General features: G+C 32.0%; 1 protein-coding gene across 1 annotated transcript; it reads left to right on the top strand.

The window, feature by feature from the left end:
- Window positions 1-248: 248 nt before the first annotated feature.
- Window positions 249-1,906, top strand: LOC115954209. The gene has a single exon (XM_031072120.1). It carries the CDS (start codon window positions 403-405, stop codon window positions 1,543-1,545), a length of 1,143 nt encoding a protein of 380 aa, XP_030927980.1. The 5' UTR covers window positions 249-402; the 3' UTR covers window positions 1,546-1,906.
- The last annotated feature ends 13,410 nt before the right edge of the window (window positions 1,907-15,316 follow it).

Consider the following 15,316-nt stretch of genomic DNA (forward strand, 5'->3'; position numbering starts at 1 on the left):
ATTTTTACCCTTAATAATTTCCTCGGTAAAAAATTACAAATTAGATGAAACTCGTTGTGGGCCTTGTGGCGCAAATTGAGAACCTGATTGAAACCTAATTTGGATTTTCTATAAGTCTTCTAAAACGTTAAAAACTTAAAAGCCTGCCTTATTGATACAAGCCCAAATGCCTTTGTTACAAGTAGGCCCAACCCATTAGCTAGAAATGACCCAAGACAGCATTAGTCCGCAGAAGTGCAGATAACGTTTCGACACAAACCACAAACTCCACTATCTCTCTTCTTTGCTTTCATTCCCATCTCCTAAACCATTCATAGTCATAGAATAGAATCACTGTAAAGTGTAAACCCTGACATAGAAATCACAGCAACAACAATTTTTTTCTTTTTTGGTTTAAGAAAAATGTCAATCCTTCAAATCCAAACACTCTCATTCTCAAATTGTTTGACAGGTCCAGCTACAACGAAGTTGTTCCTCCACCCAAAACCCTATAACCCTTCACTCTACTCCCAACCCATCACACCCAAAACGACGATTATTCGTATGGGAGGGGGTCCCAGAACCTACCCAGGTGGCGTATCAAAGTGGCAATGGAAGCGAATGCAGGCAAAGAAAGCCAGGCAGCTCCTCAAGGCTCGCCTCGCTCGCGAGCGCAATATTTACGAGATGCGAAAGCGAGCAGAGCTCAAGGCTGCTGTGTCAGAGCTCGAGAGGCCTTGGGAAGTTGTCGAGAGAGCCCCTAACTTGCTCTCCGTTGGCGCTGACGAGCAAGTGAAAGTCTTGGCTGATAGGTTTCAAAGGCCTGGTGGGTTCGATTTGTGGACTCAGAGAGATGGGCCTCAGTTGTTTGAGACTGTGGATGAGTTACCCTCAGCTAGATTTTTCCCTAAAGGGGTTGTTCATAGTATCAAACCTTATCAAAGAAATGGTGGGTTGGATGAATTGAAGGAGGAGAAGGGTCAAAATTTGTTGGATTCGGAGAGTTCGTATCAGAAAGATAGTTTGGAATTATCGGGTGTGGATAGACGAAATGGGAAGAGAAGTAATGGGAAATTGAGAAAGAATGTGAATAGGAATAGGTTTCACGATGTGGGTTCGAATGGTTCCGGTGGGTTGGAGTCAAGGGAAGCTGTTTTTGATAGAGAACAGAGAGGAAGGGCCCCCATTGGTTCCGGTGGGTTGGAGTCAGGGGAAGCTGGTTTTGACAGAAAACAGAGAGGAAAGGGCCCTATTAGACGGAATGTTCGGGATAATGGCTCGTTGGGGATGAGAGATTCACAGTCTGATGATGTTTATGATATTGGTTTTGATAGAAAACAGAGAGGAAAGGGCCTCATTAGACGGAATGTTCGGGGTAATGGTTTGTTGGGATTAAGAGATTCACAGTTTGATGATGTTTATGGTATTGGTTTTGATAGAAAACAGAGAGAAAAGGGCCCCATTAGACGGAATGTTCAGGGTAATGGTTTGTTGGGTTTGAGAGATTCACGGTCTGATGATGTTTATGATATGAATTTGCAAGAAGATGGCAGTTACGAATTCTAAATCAAGAATGGCCGGAATGACTTGAATTGTAAGGATAATGGAGTGGAAGGTGAATCATTTTGAATTTAGCAGCTTCTTAAGGAAAAGGGTCTCTACCAGATGAATTTAGCAGCAATGAGATTGGTGATGTTTTCGTCCATTTTGTGCAAGCTGAGTGATGGTAATGTTGTCCCACTTTGCATCTGAGGTTATTGATATTAGTAATTAGAAGATGATCAGGCAAAGGGTTACATTAATCTTTCCCACAATGTACGTGTGTATATCTAGATTATGTTGTGACTAAATTGTAAATTGAGAGTTTAGTCTTTATATGTTCGCATTGTTGAATGAAAATTTAGCTCTTGGGAGTATGTGTTGCTCAGACTTGATCTCACTTAATCGTTCACTGTTAATAGTATTTATATATGTTCATTGAACAAGAAAAAACAAAAATTTTAAATCTAAACCTTGCATTGCTCTGATTGAGGTTTCACATGAGTGAGTCAGTTTATAATTATAGCTCGAGTAAATTAACACGTCTTCTTAATAGATTAGTTACAAACGCACTCAGTGGGTCTTGAACCCACAATCTCATATTTTTCACACTTGCAAGGAGAGAAGTGTCAGTTGAGCTAGAGCTCATTAGCAATCTTCAATGATGGTTCATTAGCAAAACTAAAACACATGCTGGTACATACATCATGCATATGTGATATTCCTCTTTGTCTGGTTTTTACTTGCTACATTGAATAAATCAGAAAGGTCGATAAAATAACATGTTGAAGAAACATTGCTGTTACTTGTAAGTGATGGAGTTCTGTAATGTTGGGGCTCAACAACAATGATGATTAGGTTTTACTCTGTGTGTGATTTTCAAGAGAAAAAAGATAAAAACAAAAACTTGGGAACTTGAGAAAGGATACAAGTTGTGATGTGATAAATATAGCCCATATTTTCTTCAAATTCTTACAAATAAAAACATAATGGAAGCCCACTAAGTTCTATTCCGCATTTTTTTGAATTAAAATACATAAAGGAGAAAGAGGAAGGGGGGGGGGGGGGGGGGTGTGGAAGAGGTAGTGGCCCATCTTGATCCTCCAAGAGATGGACCCAAGAGGGGAGAAGAGATGGTAAGGGGGCCACCCCACTTAAATACATGCCTAGGGACAAAAACAGAGTCCCAACACAAAAATGAATTGAGAACAGATTTGAATTCATCAAGGATATAAGCTAAATCTGGATTGGAGGATGAGGAAGACATAGCATCAACTTCAAACTTCACACAATTGAGCAGCTATGGTTGCTTCAAATATAGTTTGATTCCTAGACCATCAGATTCTGTCAAACATTGTAGCTGCAAAAAGAGTGCAGTTGTTTCCATATTCTACATTTAAACTCAGAAATTTAGGAGGGGAAATAACTATCTTTAAAATGACTTCTACAAAAAAGAGTGAAGTTCTATTCGGCAGTTTCTTAAAGCTTTAAACAGGTTTTACATACTAACACTTAATGGACATAATTGCTGTCATGTTACATATTGTATTAAATTGGTTATTTTTATTTTTATCCCAGTTCGAGCTTTCATTAGCAGAAGTAGAGGTAGGAAGAGATAGGATTGACAAAGTATTCTTCATCAGATATGCATTTTCTACCATTACATATTTCCAATTGATATACGTGCTTATTCACACGCAGCCATAAAACTGAAGATATAATTCTTAAAGATATAGGGAATTGTCTATTTAAGGGCCACCATGTCTGTTATTGTACACTACATTCAGCAAAGTCCAACTATAGATAGTGCCAATCTTGAACATTGATATAATGCGGATCAGGTTCATTATACCATTAACATAATGCATATCAACCCGATAGATGCGTTCTACCCAAGTCATAGTCGATGTTATCTTTTGTAGTATATTAAGGTCAAAGAAAGATGCAGAAATCAACTCCTAAATTGGAAGACAACGTATATCGTAGAATGCCCTTGACCCATCTTACAAGCAATTATCTCATGTCATTTAGGCCATAGCAACTGTGAAAAGCACTATAATGACTTTATTACACTTATTTGTCAACGTCTCTAAGCCTCTGACCTCCACACCTTTTGACTCTTCAGGCATAAGTGGTTTAGTGGAGTGTTGCACTCATCTTCTGAATTCTGCAGTCCACTGAATCCATCTTAGTGGATTCTATTTTCTATTTACAAAATTGCTGTCACTTTAAAATTCCACTCAGCGCTTACAAAGGTTTGAGGGTTGGGCTTACCACACCTACCTTTGGTTTGATCGTGATTGCTTATGTTCTTTTTGTACTTTGACCTTTGATTGATATCTTGGCATTTTCTTAATCCATTAGAAGATGAAGAAATGTTATGGATATCATTTCTTTGACTTATCTTCAGGTTGAGTATACTCACAAAAAAGTGTTTATCCATTTGTTTGAACTTCCTTTTTTTTCTTTTTTTCTTTTTTTTTGGTGTGGTGGGGGGGTAGCCACTGCTATTGTGCTTGTAGGATTTAATATATTTGTGTGGTAAGATTGGTATATAAATTAAATTTATAGATGGTTTAGAGTTATATAATGCTTCCGATAAATTACCATGAGTTCCAGTATCATTGATGTGTTGCCACATCCCATTAAAAAACATCTGATCCAACCAAAGTAGATGACAGAATTTGTGTCTAAATGCTAAACCAGATTAGGATTAAGATCTCAAATGGTATATTGGATAAAGCCATAAAGGTAATACAAGTGAGTTGGCTGGTCTTTGCTCTTTATGGTTTTGACAATATATAAGTAAAGCTCAGGTAGTGCAAGGCACTGCTGCCGCTACTAGAGGGAGGTGGGATTGTGTTATGCATATGGTATTTGTGGAAAATCTTCTTCATAGAATGATTTAAATTTTGAGTCTATTGCAAAATAAATAAATAAATGTCCAAAAAAAGCTTGAGGAGTTCCAAGAAAAAAAAAAAAAGATCTGGTGTGATAACTGATGAATTGATTTAAAGAATTCTAGTTCACTTTGATTTGAAATCATGTTTACTTTGGGAATTGCTGAATTATGAGGAAGAACTACAGATTTTAATTGTTTAATAAGTCAAGGATGCTGAAATAAACTTAAGAATTGTTTGTGTTGGGTATTCATATATGGATGGAAGTAACATGGAAGAAAAATAAATAACTTATCCATTAGTGATGTGATTGATGTCCTTATATGTTATAAAAAAATTAATATAATTCGGCCAAACTTTTACCTTTTATGTTTGTAAGTATATAAAATAATAGAATAAAATAGGTAGATCATAAAGGAATCAAATAGAATGAAATATATATTCATCCAAAAAAAAAAAATAGAATGAAATATGGTGTAATTGTTTTTAGCATGTTTGGAAGTTCATAAAAGAATGAACAAAATAAAAGAAATATATGATGTCACCATTATACCCTTCATCTTTTAATTGTCTTGTTTCAAAATGGGATAAAATTGGTTTTGACTTATATTTTATAAGGGAATGAGTGTTCATCTCATTTTTCAAAAAATAAAATTAGAAGGGGATGGAATGAAATTTGCATTACCTCATAACCATTTCAATTTTTCTTACTGAATTCCCGAAAAAAAAAATCGTTTTTGTCCTATTTCCTATTCATTCATTTCACTTCTTACAGATAAAATGTTAGATTTAAGGTTGTAGATTAAGTGATATCTCTACATGTTATATTAAGATCAATTGTTGTTTCCCCACAATATTATCTCCCCCCACAACTTGAAATATTTGTTACTTTGTATAGATTTTGAAATTGAGTTTAAATATATTTGAACCTTATAAAATGGTTGTTTCAAATTAATCCCTATAGTTTCAAACGTTTCAAATTAAAACTTTAAAGTTTAAGACAATTAAATTAAACTTTGTAGGCTATAGTTTCATTAATTTCAAATGGAACCTTATACTTTTAAAATTGTATTGGATTAAACCTCTCAATTGAACTCGATAATCAAACACAACCAAATGTAACCTGAAAATTCCAAGATTTAAATTGATAGATATGATTTTAATCGTTCAGAGTTTGATTTGCCTACTAATTATAAGATTTAATTTGTATTAGTCCAACACTCAGAGGTAATTTGAAACTTTTGAAACCATTCCATTTAATTTATCCTAATATTTATTTGTTATTAGGGGGTGTCAATTTGGGTTAGCGTGTCGGGTTTGTGTCGTGTCGAGATAGGGGTATTCAACTAAATAACTCAATCCTAACCCGACCCATTTAATAATCGTGTCATGATCTTTCAACCCTAATCCGACCTGTTAATAAGGCGGGTTGATCTGACCCAACCCATTTGACATACTTAATAAACGAGTCATGTTGGGTTGACACGAATGTAACACAACTCATTTCAACCTGCATAATATTAAATATAACATCTATCTAGAAATAATTTTTTTTACATCCTAAAAAGCAATGCATACACTTCAAGTCTTCAACCCACATTTAAAATAATATAGTTCAACAAAAATATAACATTCATCTAGAAATAAGTTCTTTACACTTCAAAAGAAGTGCATAAACTTCAACCCAAATTCAAAATAACAAAGTTTAACAAAAATAAAATAACATAGTTTAACAAAAATATAATATCCTTGGAACTCGTCAAATGCTAAGTATCAATATTGAAAGAATTTGAGCAAACAGTAGATTAATCCTGACTATGACCACGATTATAATTCATAGATTCTTTGTTGATATCCAAATTCATAACATCTTCCACAAGCTCATCCAATTTTATTTTTGCAAGTTTTATGCAAAAAATAAAAAGTATTAATAGTTCTAGGGTTTGAAAGTTTCAATTTCCAACTATATCTCTTGTACATTTTTATAATTACTCACTTTTCTTTCTAAATTTAAAATATATGTTGGATATAAAAGGTTTTTGACAAATCTAAAATAAAATAAATATTTATTTGTTATACAAGTTAAACGGGTTGTGTTAAGTGGGTCATTTCGGATTGACACAAATAAATTGGCGTGTCAAACGTGTCTATTGTGGATTACGCGGGTTGACCCGCTTATGACACGTTTCTTATCATGTCGCTTTCGGGTCAACTCATTTATGACCCAAACCCATTAAGGCCCAACTCTAACCCGAAAAAATCCGTATTGAGTTCGTATCGTGTTCGCGAGTTGGGTTGAACATTGACACCCCTATTTGTTATCCTGTCAAAAAAAGATAAATGAAAAAGGTTCTGGGTTCTACAAGAAATGAAACAATGTCTTCAAGTTGCCATTTGTCTTCAAGTTGCCATTCGAAATGGCAACGGTTGCAACTTGCAAGTCCATTAGCAATTACGATGTCCCTGTTAAGTGTTTACATCTCCATTGTTGATTAAAAGGTGATTAATGACTCAGCGACCAACGCTGCACTTCCTAGTTGTTGTAACTTTTTGGTGATCATGCTTCATGGTCATAGTTGAGCCACAATATTTGTATATTTCCTTGGGGTAAATGATATTTTTATATTTCTTCCTCAATTGCAAGGTTGTCAAAATCGGGATTCTACGTAGGATCGTGGGAGGTAGGTAGGATCGTGGATCGTAGAATCGGATCGTGGATCGTAAGATCCTACCTATTTTCAGATTTTAAGCAAAAAACCTATTGATAGTGACTTTGTATGTTATATAATCACTTAAAATATGAATCCATCTATTAAAAAAATTGCATCATAAAATGTAATTTACACACACTACATTGTTCTTATGTCATTCTAACGAAACAAAATATATTTAACTTTTGACATAATGTATCTAAAAAATTCAATACATGTTTAAGTAGCAACTAAGTACCAAAATATTATCTACACATATGGACAATGTTTTCCAAATTCTAAGTTCCAAATCCAAAATAAGTTAGGCTAGTTAGCATATAAAAACTAGCTAACTACAAATTTACAATATGTAATCCAAATGAAAATTCTCAATCTAAGGTAAACTAGCTAATTACAAATATGAAATCCAAAAGAGAATTCTCATTCTAAGGTTCTTCTAATCTAATCACTGTCATTGTCATATCCCATTTCATCATCTAAATATTTTAGGTTTTGTTTTTGAAAACGTTAAACTGAAGTACTATAGGTTTTTTTGAGATTTTATGATGACATAGGGGTAAATTTGGGACTTCAATTCATTATTGGGCTTTTGATAACCCATTGGGCTTTGGGTTTAGGTGGATTATCTTACCCAAATGAATCCCACTTCAAAAAAAAAAAAAAAATTCAATCCAAATGGTAGGATCGGTAAGATCGGTAGGATCCCATACGATCCTACGATCCTATGCGATCCTATACGATCCTACATACGATCCTACCATTTTTGCGATCCTGTTACGATTTTAAACTTTTTAGTGAGGTGGGATCGTAAAATCGTGCGATTTTACGATCCGGATCGCGATTTTGACAACCATGCTCAATTGCATGATATTATGAGCAGATCTGTAACTTCTATTTATCTAGAGGCAAAATGTCTTAAAGAGATATGTAGCTTTAGTTTGCTCAACAAATAAAGTATTTCGTAATCAAATAAGAGATTTGTAATTTAATCTCTCTCACTTACATAAAAAAACTATGATAAAAAACAAACATCATGAAACACACGTTATAAGTTTGAAATTCTATCGCATCTTTATATATATATATTTATTTATTTATTTATTAACGTAGTCTAAAAAATCACAAATAATCTATTGGATCATGTCAATTCAAAAGAGGCGGCTGGGCTTTGATCCTATGGCTGGCCATTCATTTTGGCATTGATTGCAGGGATGAGACATTCTCGAAACATCTATAATTATTTTGAGTGTAAAGCTTGACTTCAGTGCGAAGCCGACATGTGGTAAAAATTGAATGTGTATCCGTATCATGTCAACTCCAATACAGTGGACTGAAGTAACCCAAGTCTTAATTTTAAACCAAAAAAAGTTTTGGTCCAAAAAAATTATTCAAAACCTGTCGGTAGTTGAGCTATAGCTATGGTAGTGCAAGGGGATGTAATAGTCACTGATGCTATCACTGCTGCTGCTACCAGGGAGAGTCGGGACTTGGGATTTGCCAACATTTCTATTTTCACGATCACCTTAGAGGATAGCAATTGGGTTGTGTAATGCATATGTGGGGAAACTCTTCATAGAAAGACATTATTTTGAGTCTATTGGAAAATCAAATGTTCAAAACATGTTTGAGGCAAGAATGTCAATACTGTACCGGAGGGCGTACCGGTACCGGTACGATATATTTCGGATACCGATCAATATCGGTGTACCGTTTTGAGTTTACCGCTATTTTTTATATTTATAAATAAATAAATAAATATTTATATATATATATATTTATGTATGTATGTGTCTATGTATATATATATATATATATATATTATAATAAATATAAAAGTTTACCATAAAACATTTCCTCAATTCAGAACTAATTATTCATGGTTTTAGACTTTAGTATCAATTAAAAGGGAAAAAGAAATAAAAAAATAAAATAGAAAGCTTAAAAGTTACCATTGCATACTAAGAAAACAAATAATACTAATAAGTTAATACAAATAAGTTACTATTCTGTCCTAACAAAAATTCAAAAATTACAAAACTTTAAAAAAAAAAAAAAAAAAAAAAAAACCTTTTTCTGTACCGGCCGGTACGCCCGGTACCGGCCGGTATTGCCCGAAATTGGCTGGTACGGCTGGTACGAGGCCGGTACAGCCAGTATTTTTTCCGGTACGATACAGGGGGGTCAAGCGTACCGAATTGCTGGCCGGTACGGTATATTCCGGCCGGTACGGTACGGAATTGATAACCTTGGTTTGAGGAGTTCCAACGTGCAAAGAAAAAGAAGATTGAAATTGATTGAAATAATTCTAGTAGTTCAATTCTGATTAATCACGTTTACATTGGGAATTACTAAATTATGAGAGAGAACTTAAAATTTTAATTGGCTAATAAAGGAATAATACTAGAGATACAAACTTTTTTACAAAAAAATTTACAAAATGCTGATGTGGTGGGTAATTATTAGTAAATAAAAATGTGATGTTAATGATGGATTAAGATGAAAACTAATAAGAAGCTGACCACGTTAACGGTTTGTAAAAATGTTGTAAAATAATTTGTGCTTGTAGTCAAGAATGCTGAATTAAATTTAAGAATTGTTTGTCTAATGGGCAGCGCCATGTTAATTACAAGGGTTCAAACCACTGAGTTGGCAATTATATATATATATATATATATCAATGTTTTAATTCAATTTGATTTTTTTTTATCCCTAAAATAAAATTTTGAATACTCTAATTATGAATTTTTTTAAGCCTAGCTGAAATAAGCTTGAATTTGATCATCTTAACAATATCTTAGCTTTTTTAAACATAAAAAAGTCTATCAACGAACAAACTAATTTGATCTAAAATTTGAAAAATAAAATAAAAAATAAAAAATAAAAACCACCATTATGGTCTTACCAAATTTGAAAGAGATATTCCCTCAAAAAAAAAAAAAAAATGAAAAAGATATAGAATACAGGATTGATAATGAAACTGTCATGCAACAACTTCAAAATTAATATGAAATCTCGTACTTGTAAAAGGCAATTGTAAAACCTCAAGAATTTGTGTTTTTTTTTTTGTAATGTCAATATATTCAAGTTCTCTTTTATTTTAAATTTTGTGTAATTTATGTTTATTACTGACCCCTAAAAAAAATATCCTAGAGCCGCCACCATTATCTTACGTATTGATGTGTGGATGGAAGTCTCATGTGTAAGAAAAATGAAGAACTTAAGATAAATGTTGTCTACACATGCAATAAAAATCTTAAGAAATTAATATGATATAATATAATGTGAGGAAATTCAAGTTAATAAAAACAATATAAAAATAGAATGAGTGGATAGTAAAGAAATGGAATGGAATGAAATATGGTGTAATTTTTCCTAGTGTATTTGGAAGTTCATAAAATAAAAAATAAAAAAATAAAGAAATATATGATTTTACCATTTTAATTACTATTCATCTTCTATTTGTATTTTTTTTTTTTTAAATAGGAATAAGTTTAGCTACAAAATTGGTTGTAGCATAAGGCTACAAACAACTTTACTTAATAAAATAAACATTACTACATATTTTGAAAATCTAACCGTTAAATTGCATGTTCTCTATACTCTTAATACATATGTCAAATTTTGTGCCAATCGGATACTACATACTATATGATTTATAAGCTTATATTTTATACATTTTAAACTACAAAAACTTGCAATTTAAACAATTTATTGACAACATAGCTATTGATCTTTAATTTTCTAGAAATTTTGCAAGTATGGAGGATATAAGAAGAAAATGTAATCCAATGATGGATTTGTCAAAATTCATCTCCAATAAAAAAAATATTGAATAAGGTTATAGCCTTAGGTTACAAACAATTTTGTATCTAAATTTTGTCCAATTAGTATTATATTACTATTTCATTAAAGGAATACGTATTCCTCTAATATGGGATGGGTAAATTATACAATATTCTAGAAGTACAAAAATGTCACATTTTCTCATCCCACATAATAATAGGTCTCACAAATGAGAGTCACCATTTACGTGAGAGGAATGAGTATGACATTATTGTATTCCCTGAGTATTATATACTTTTCCAACAAGATGAATGCTTAGAAAGAAATTGAATGAAATGTAATTACCTCGTAACAGTTTGATTTCTTCTTACTAAACAGAATACCTCTAAAAGATTCTTTTTTAATATATTTATTTCATTCCTTTACTTTCTGCCAAACAGATTCTTAGGTTTAAGATTTTGGATTAAATGGTTTATATGTTATATTAAGGATGGATTCAAAAGTTTCAAATTAAACATTGAAGTTTAAGATTGTTACAAATTAAACCCTACAGGTTATAGTTTATCTGGTTTCAAATCAAACCTTGTAGTTTCAAAATCGCATTGACTTAAACATATCAACCAAACCTGAAAATTAATCCACCAAATTCGAATCTAAAAAGTCCAAAGTTTAAATTGATATGATTTTTTTTTTTTTAAATCTATAATTAGAGGAGGGAGGATTTAAACCCTGGATATCCCTATTAGAAACACCAAGAGGTAGCAACTAGTTGAACTATAAGGCTCTTAGCAAATTCGATATGATTTTTTTTTTTTTTTTTTTTTTTATATACAAGATAGAAATTCTACTCTAACCTAATTTAAATATATATGTGTATAAACTTTCTTCTTGGAAACTTCAACTCCGACTCTTACCCCCACACCCCACAAAACACTTATATTTGTGGAGTGACCACCACACTAAGAGTGCGCAATAAATTCAATATGATTTTAAAAGCCCAAAGTTTGATTTAAAACTTACAAATTGATAAGGTTTAATATATACTGTAATTTATGACAATATTAAACGTCATGGTTTAATTATTTGCTAAGGGCCATGACAAAATTGACTCTTCTTGTTATTTCAAATCTCTCTTTTCTCCATTGTAATTTGTAACTATCAAATTATCCACACAAATAAATAAATAAAGAAGAAGAAGAAGCACTTTATGCTTTAATTTTGAAAACTTTGAAATTATGAGATTTAATTTATAATAACCTTTGGAATAAATTATTTAAAATGAAATTTACTTAATATTTATTTATTATGATCTTAGCAAAAAAGAAAAACAAAAATAGCTTTAATTGTTTCATTCATCAGGTATGTAAAATGTGGACATTTAATGTGAAAGTACAAATATAGTGTAAAATATTATACATTCGAGAGTGTAAAACAATAATTTTCCGGAAGAAAAAAGGTTCATCTTCCGTGTTTTACACTTAAAAGGAAACGATATCTCCATGTAGCCATTCCAAATGCCAATGTTTCCAAGTCCATTAGCAATTATGATGGCCAAGCAAGGAGAGGAGAGTAGGAGACAGCCTTAAGGACTTATTAAAGTAATTAATTGATAACTAAGCTGGTCTCTGTAAAGTGTTAACATATCTAATCTTGATTAAAAGGTGATTTATGACTCAGTGACCAATTGCTGCATTTTCAGGTTATTGGAACTTTTTGGTGATTATGGTCCATAGTTGAGCCACAACATTTGTATAGTTCATTTTAAGTTGCATGATATTTGGGGCACTTCTGTAGCTGGCCACTGGTGTAACTTCAGAGGCAAAACTTCGAAGAAAGACCCTGTGGAGAAGTCAGTCATTGCTGTTTAATCGATTTTGTTCAGGTTTCCGATTAAAAATGGTGAGGATAGTAATAAAATTCAGTTTTGATTTTGATTGACGAAAAAAATCTCTGAGGTATTTAAAAATCAATTTTCTATACGAAAAGACAGTATTTTTGGAATCTTTCGACACTGATTTTGAGTTAACAGGTTAAAAGGTAAAGAAACTTTCTAGGGAAAAAAAAAAAAGTTTTCAAACTTTTTTTTTTCGATCGAAACAAATGACTTTGATTTTTTTTTTTTTTTTAATTTTTAATTAAGGTAACCATCACACTATAGGCTTGCTTTGTTCTCCAGAGCCAATATGATTGACTTGAATACAGTTGGAACTTATTTATTTATTTGTTGAAAGTTGATTAAAGTAAGTTATATCAATCTCCAAAAAATAGTAAGTTATATCTAGGAAAAAACGAGGTTTTAAAAAAATTGTACCTAAATAAATAAACTAAAAGAGGTTCAAGAGTAGTTCATATCTATGATTCAAACTTTACCTCCTCTCTCCTCCATTATTTACTTATCAAAAAAAGAAAAGGAAAGCAAACACGTTAAAAAGTTGTTAGAGCACTCATACTAGACATTGCAAAATAGAAAAAATTAGTAGTTTTACACATTTTTACTCAAAAATTATTTGCATCAGTCCATCCATAACATTGTGTATATATATTATAGCTACAATAACCGTGTAAATATACACAAATACTGTATTTTTCTATTTTGTTATTTTCATCTTCTCTCTCTCTCTCTCTCTCTAGAAAATGAAGAGAGTGAATGTGTGTTGGTAGATGAAATAATAAAAATAAATATATAAAAAATGATTATTTAAAGAAAATAGAATGTATAATAAAAAATCTAATGCGGGTTTTTTTCAAAAGTGTTTGTACAAATTAGAAAAAATTAAATTCTTATACCAAAATAGATGAAAAATTTTAGACAAACTGATACAAATGCTCTTAGCAAAGGTAATATCTATTTGAATTTAGTTTTTTTTTTTTTTTTTGAATCTACACTCCGTTTGTTTTAAAGTAAAATGTTTTCCAAAAAATGTTTTCCCATTTTTAGGTGTTTGTTTGCATGTAAATATGGTCAAACTTGTAAAATATTTTTCATTAACCCAAAAAATCCTATATAAAACATTGTAAAATGTTTTACCTTTAAAATTTTGGTAGAACATTTTACGAAAACACACAGTGGCTTCCCCTCACCACATCTAGTGGCTAAGTCAACGGTCTAATGGGTTGGAAGCCGCTAAAGCTGTCGCTAGCCGCTAGTAGTTCGGCCACTAGAGACACCACTCTGGTGGCAGTCGTTGAAGCTACTATTCCAGTAGTCCGGTTACCGAACCCCAACACCAACGTCTCTAGTGGCTGAGCTACCAGTTTTGGTGGTTTGCTTGAATTTTTTTTTTTTTTTTTTTTTAATCATACTAAACATGTAAAAATATTTTTACATGTAAAATATTTTATGTTTTTCTTCAAAATAAATGGAGCATTAGTGTAGTTGTCTATTAAAAAGAAAAGAAAAAAAATGTGATTTTTAAACACTATGCGTAAACAAATAAGCTTAAAAAACGAAAAGAAAAAGTTGTTAAAAGTCACACTAATGGATTGGCTTATTTGCTATTTGCTTGAGTCCCTCCATGATCAAGTGGGATTATAAACAACAAAAAGAGAATGATAAAGATGAAAGGATAAAAAACACTAAAAGAGAATGATAAAGATGAAAGGATAGAGATAAAGATTTGATAGACGTCAGTAAATTTATTGAATGTAGACCATGTAGTACTCAATAATAAAGTAATGGCACGTTTAGGGTTACAGAAAATCGTATGGAAGATTTTTTCAAAAAAGAAAATCGTATAGAAGATGGCGATGGATGATGGATCATGAGTCTAAGTAAAAAAGTTCCTACACAATATTGAAGAAAAGAGAGAGAGAGAGAACAAATGACGCATTATCTGAACTGAAGCCTGAAAGGGACACAAACAAAATCACACAACCAAAAGAAATCCCAGCCGGCTGGAAAGACCTCCACTTCGATTCCCATCACAACAACTTGATAGAAAGATAGCCTAAAAAGACTTTCTTTCAGTCACGTTAAAAATATTTAAATCACATTTTCTGCATCCGATCTAAAAGTACAAGTGAAACAAGAAAATTACGCGTGTATTCCATTACATGATTCTCATATTCTTAAAATTGTATTTGAAACCAGTTTTCAAAAAACAATGTTATCATTTTTTTTCGGTTTAGCACTTTTGGAAAACAAGATCTCAAAACTGAAAATAAAGAAAATGGTATTTAGGACCAATTTTCTGTTTTGGTTTGAATGTCACTTAGCAGTTATATTGTTCAGTGTTCGCTACAAAACATCCTAGCTATCCACATCTCAGCACACCTGACATGAGCTCACCTAGGACACCAAAAACAAATTACAACTGATTCCTAATTAATTTGAACAAATTGATAATAATATGTTTGGTTGTGTTTTCAATAGAATACATTATAAGGGGAAAAAATGATGTATAC

This window comes from Quercus lobata, chromosome 7, assembly GCF_001633185.2.
Source record: "Quercus lobata isolate SW786 chromosome 7, ValleyOak3.0 Primary Assembly, whole genome shotgun sequence".
NCBI lineage: Eukaryota > Viridiplantae > Streptophyta > Magnoliopsida > Fagales > Fagaceae > Quercus > Quercus lobata.

What these genes read in the sequence shown, in the direction of transcription:
- LOC115954209 (XM_031072120.1), top strand. Translation starts at nt 403, where the DNA reads ATGTCAATCCTTCAAATCCAAACACTCTCATTCTCAAATTGTTTGACA.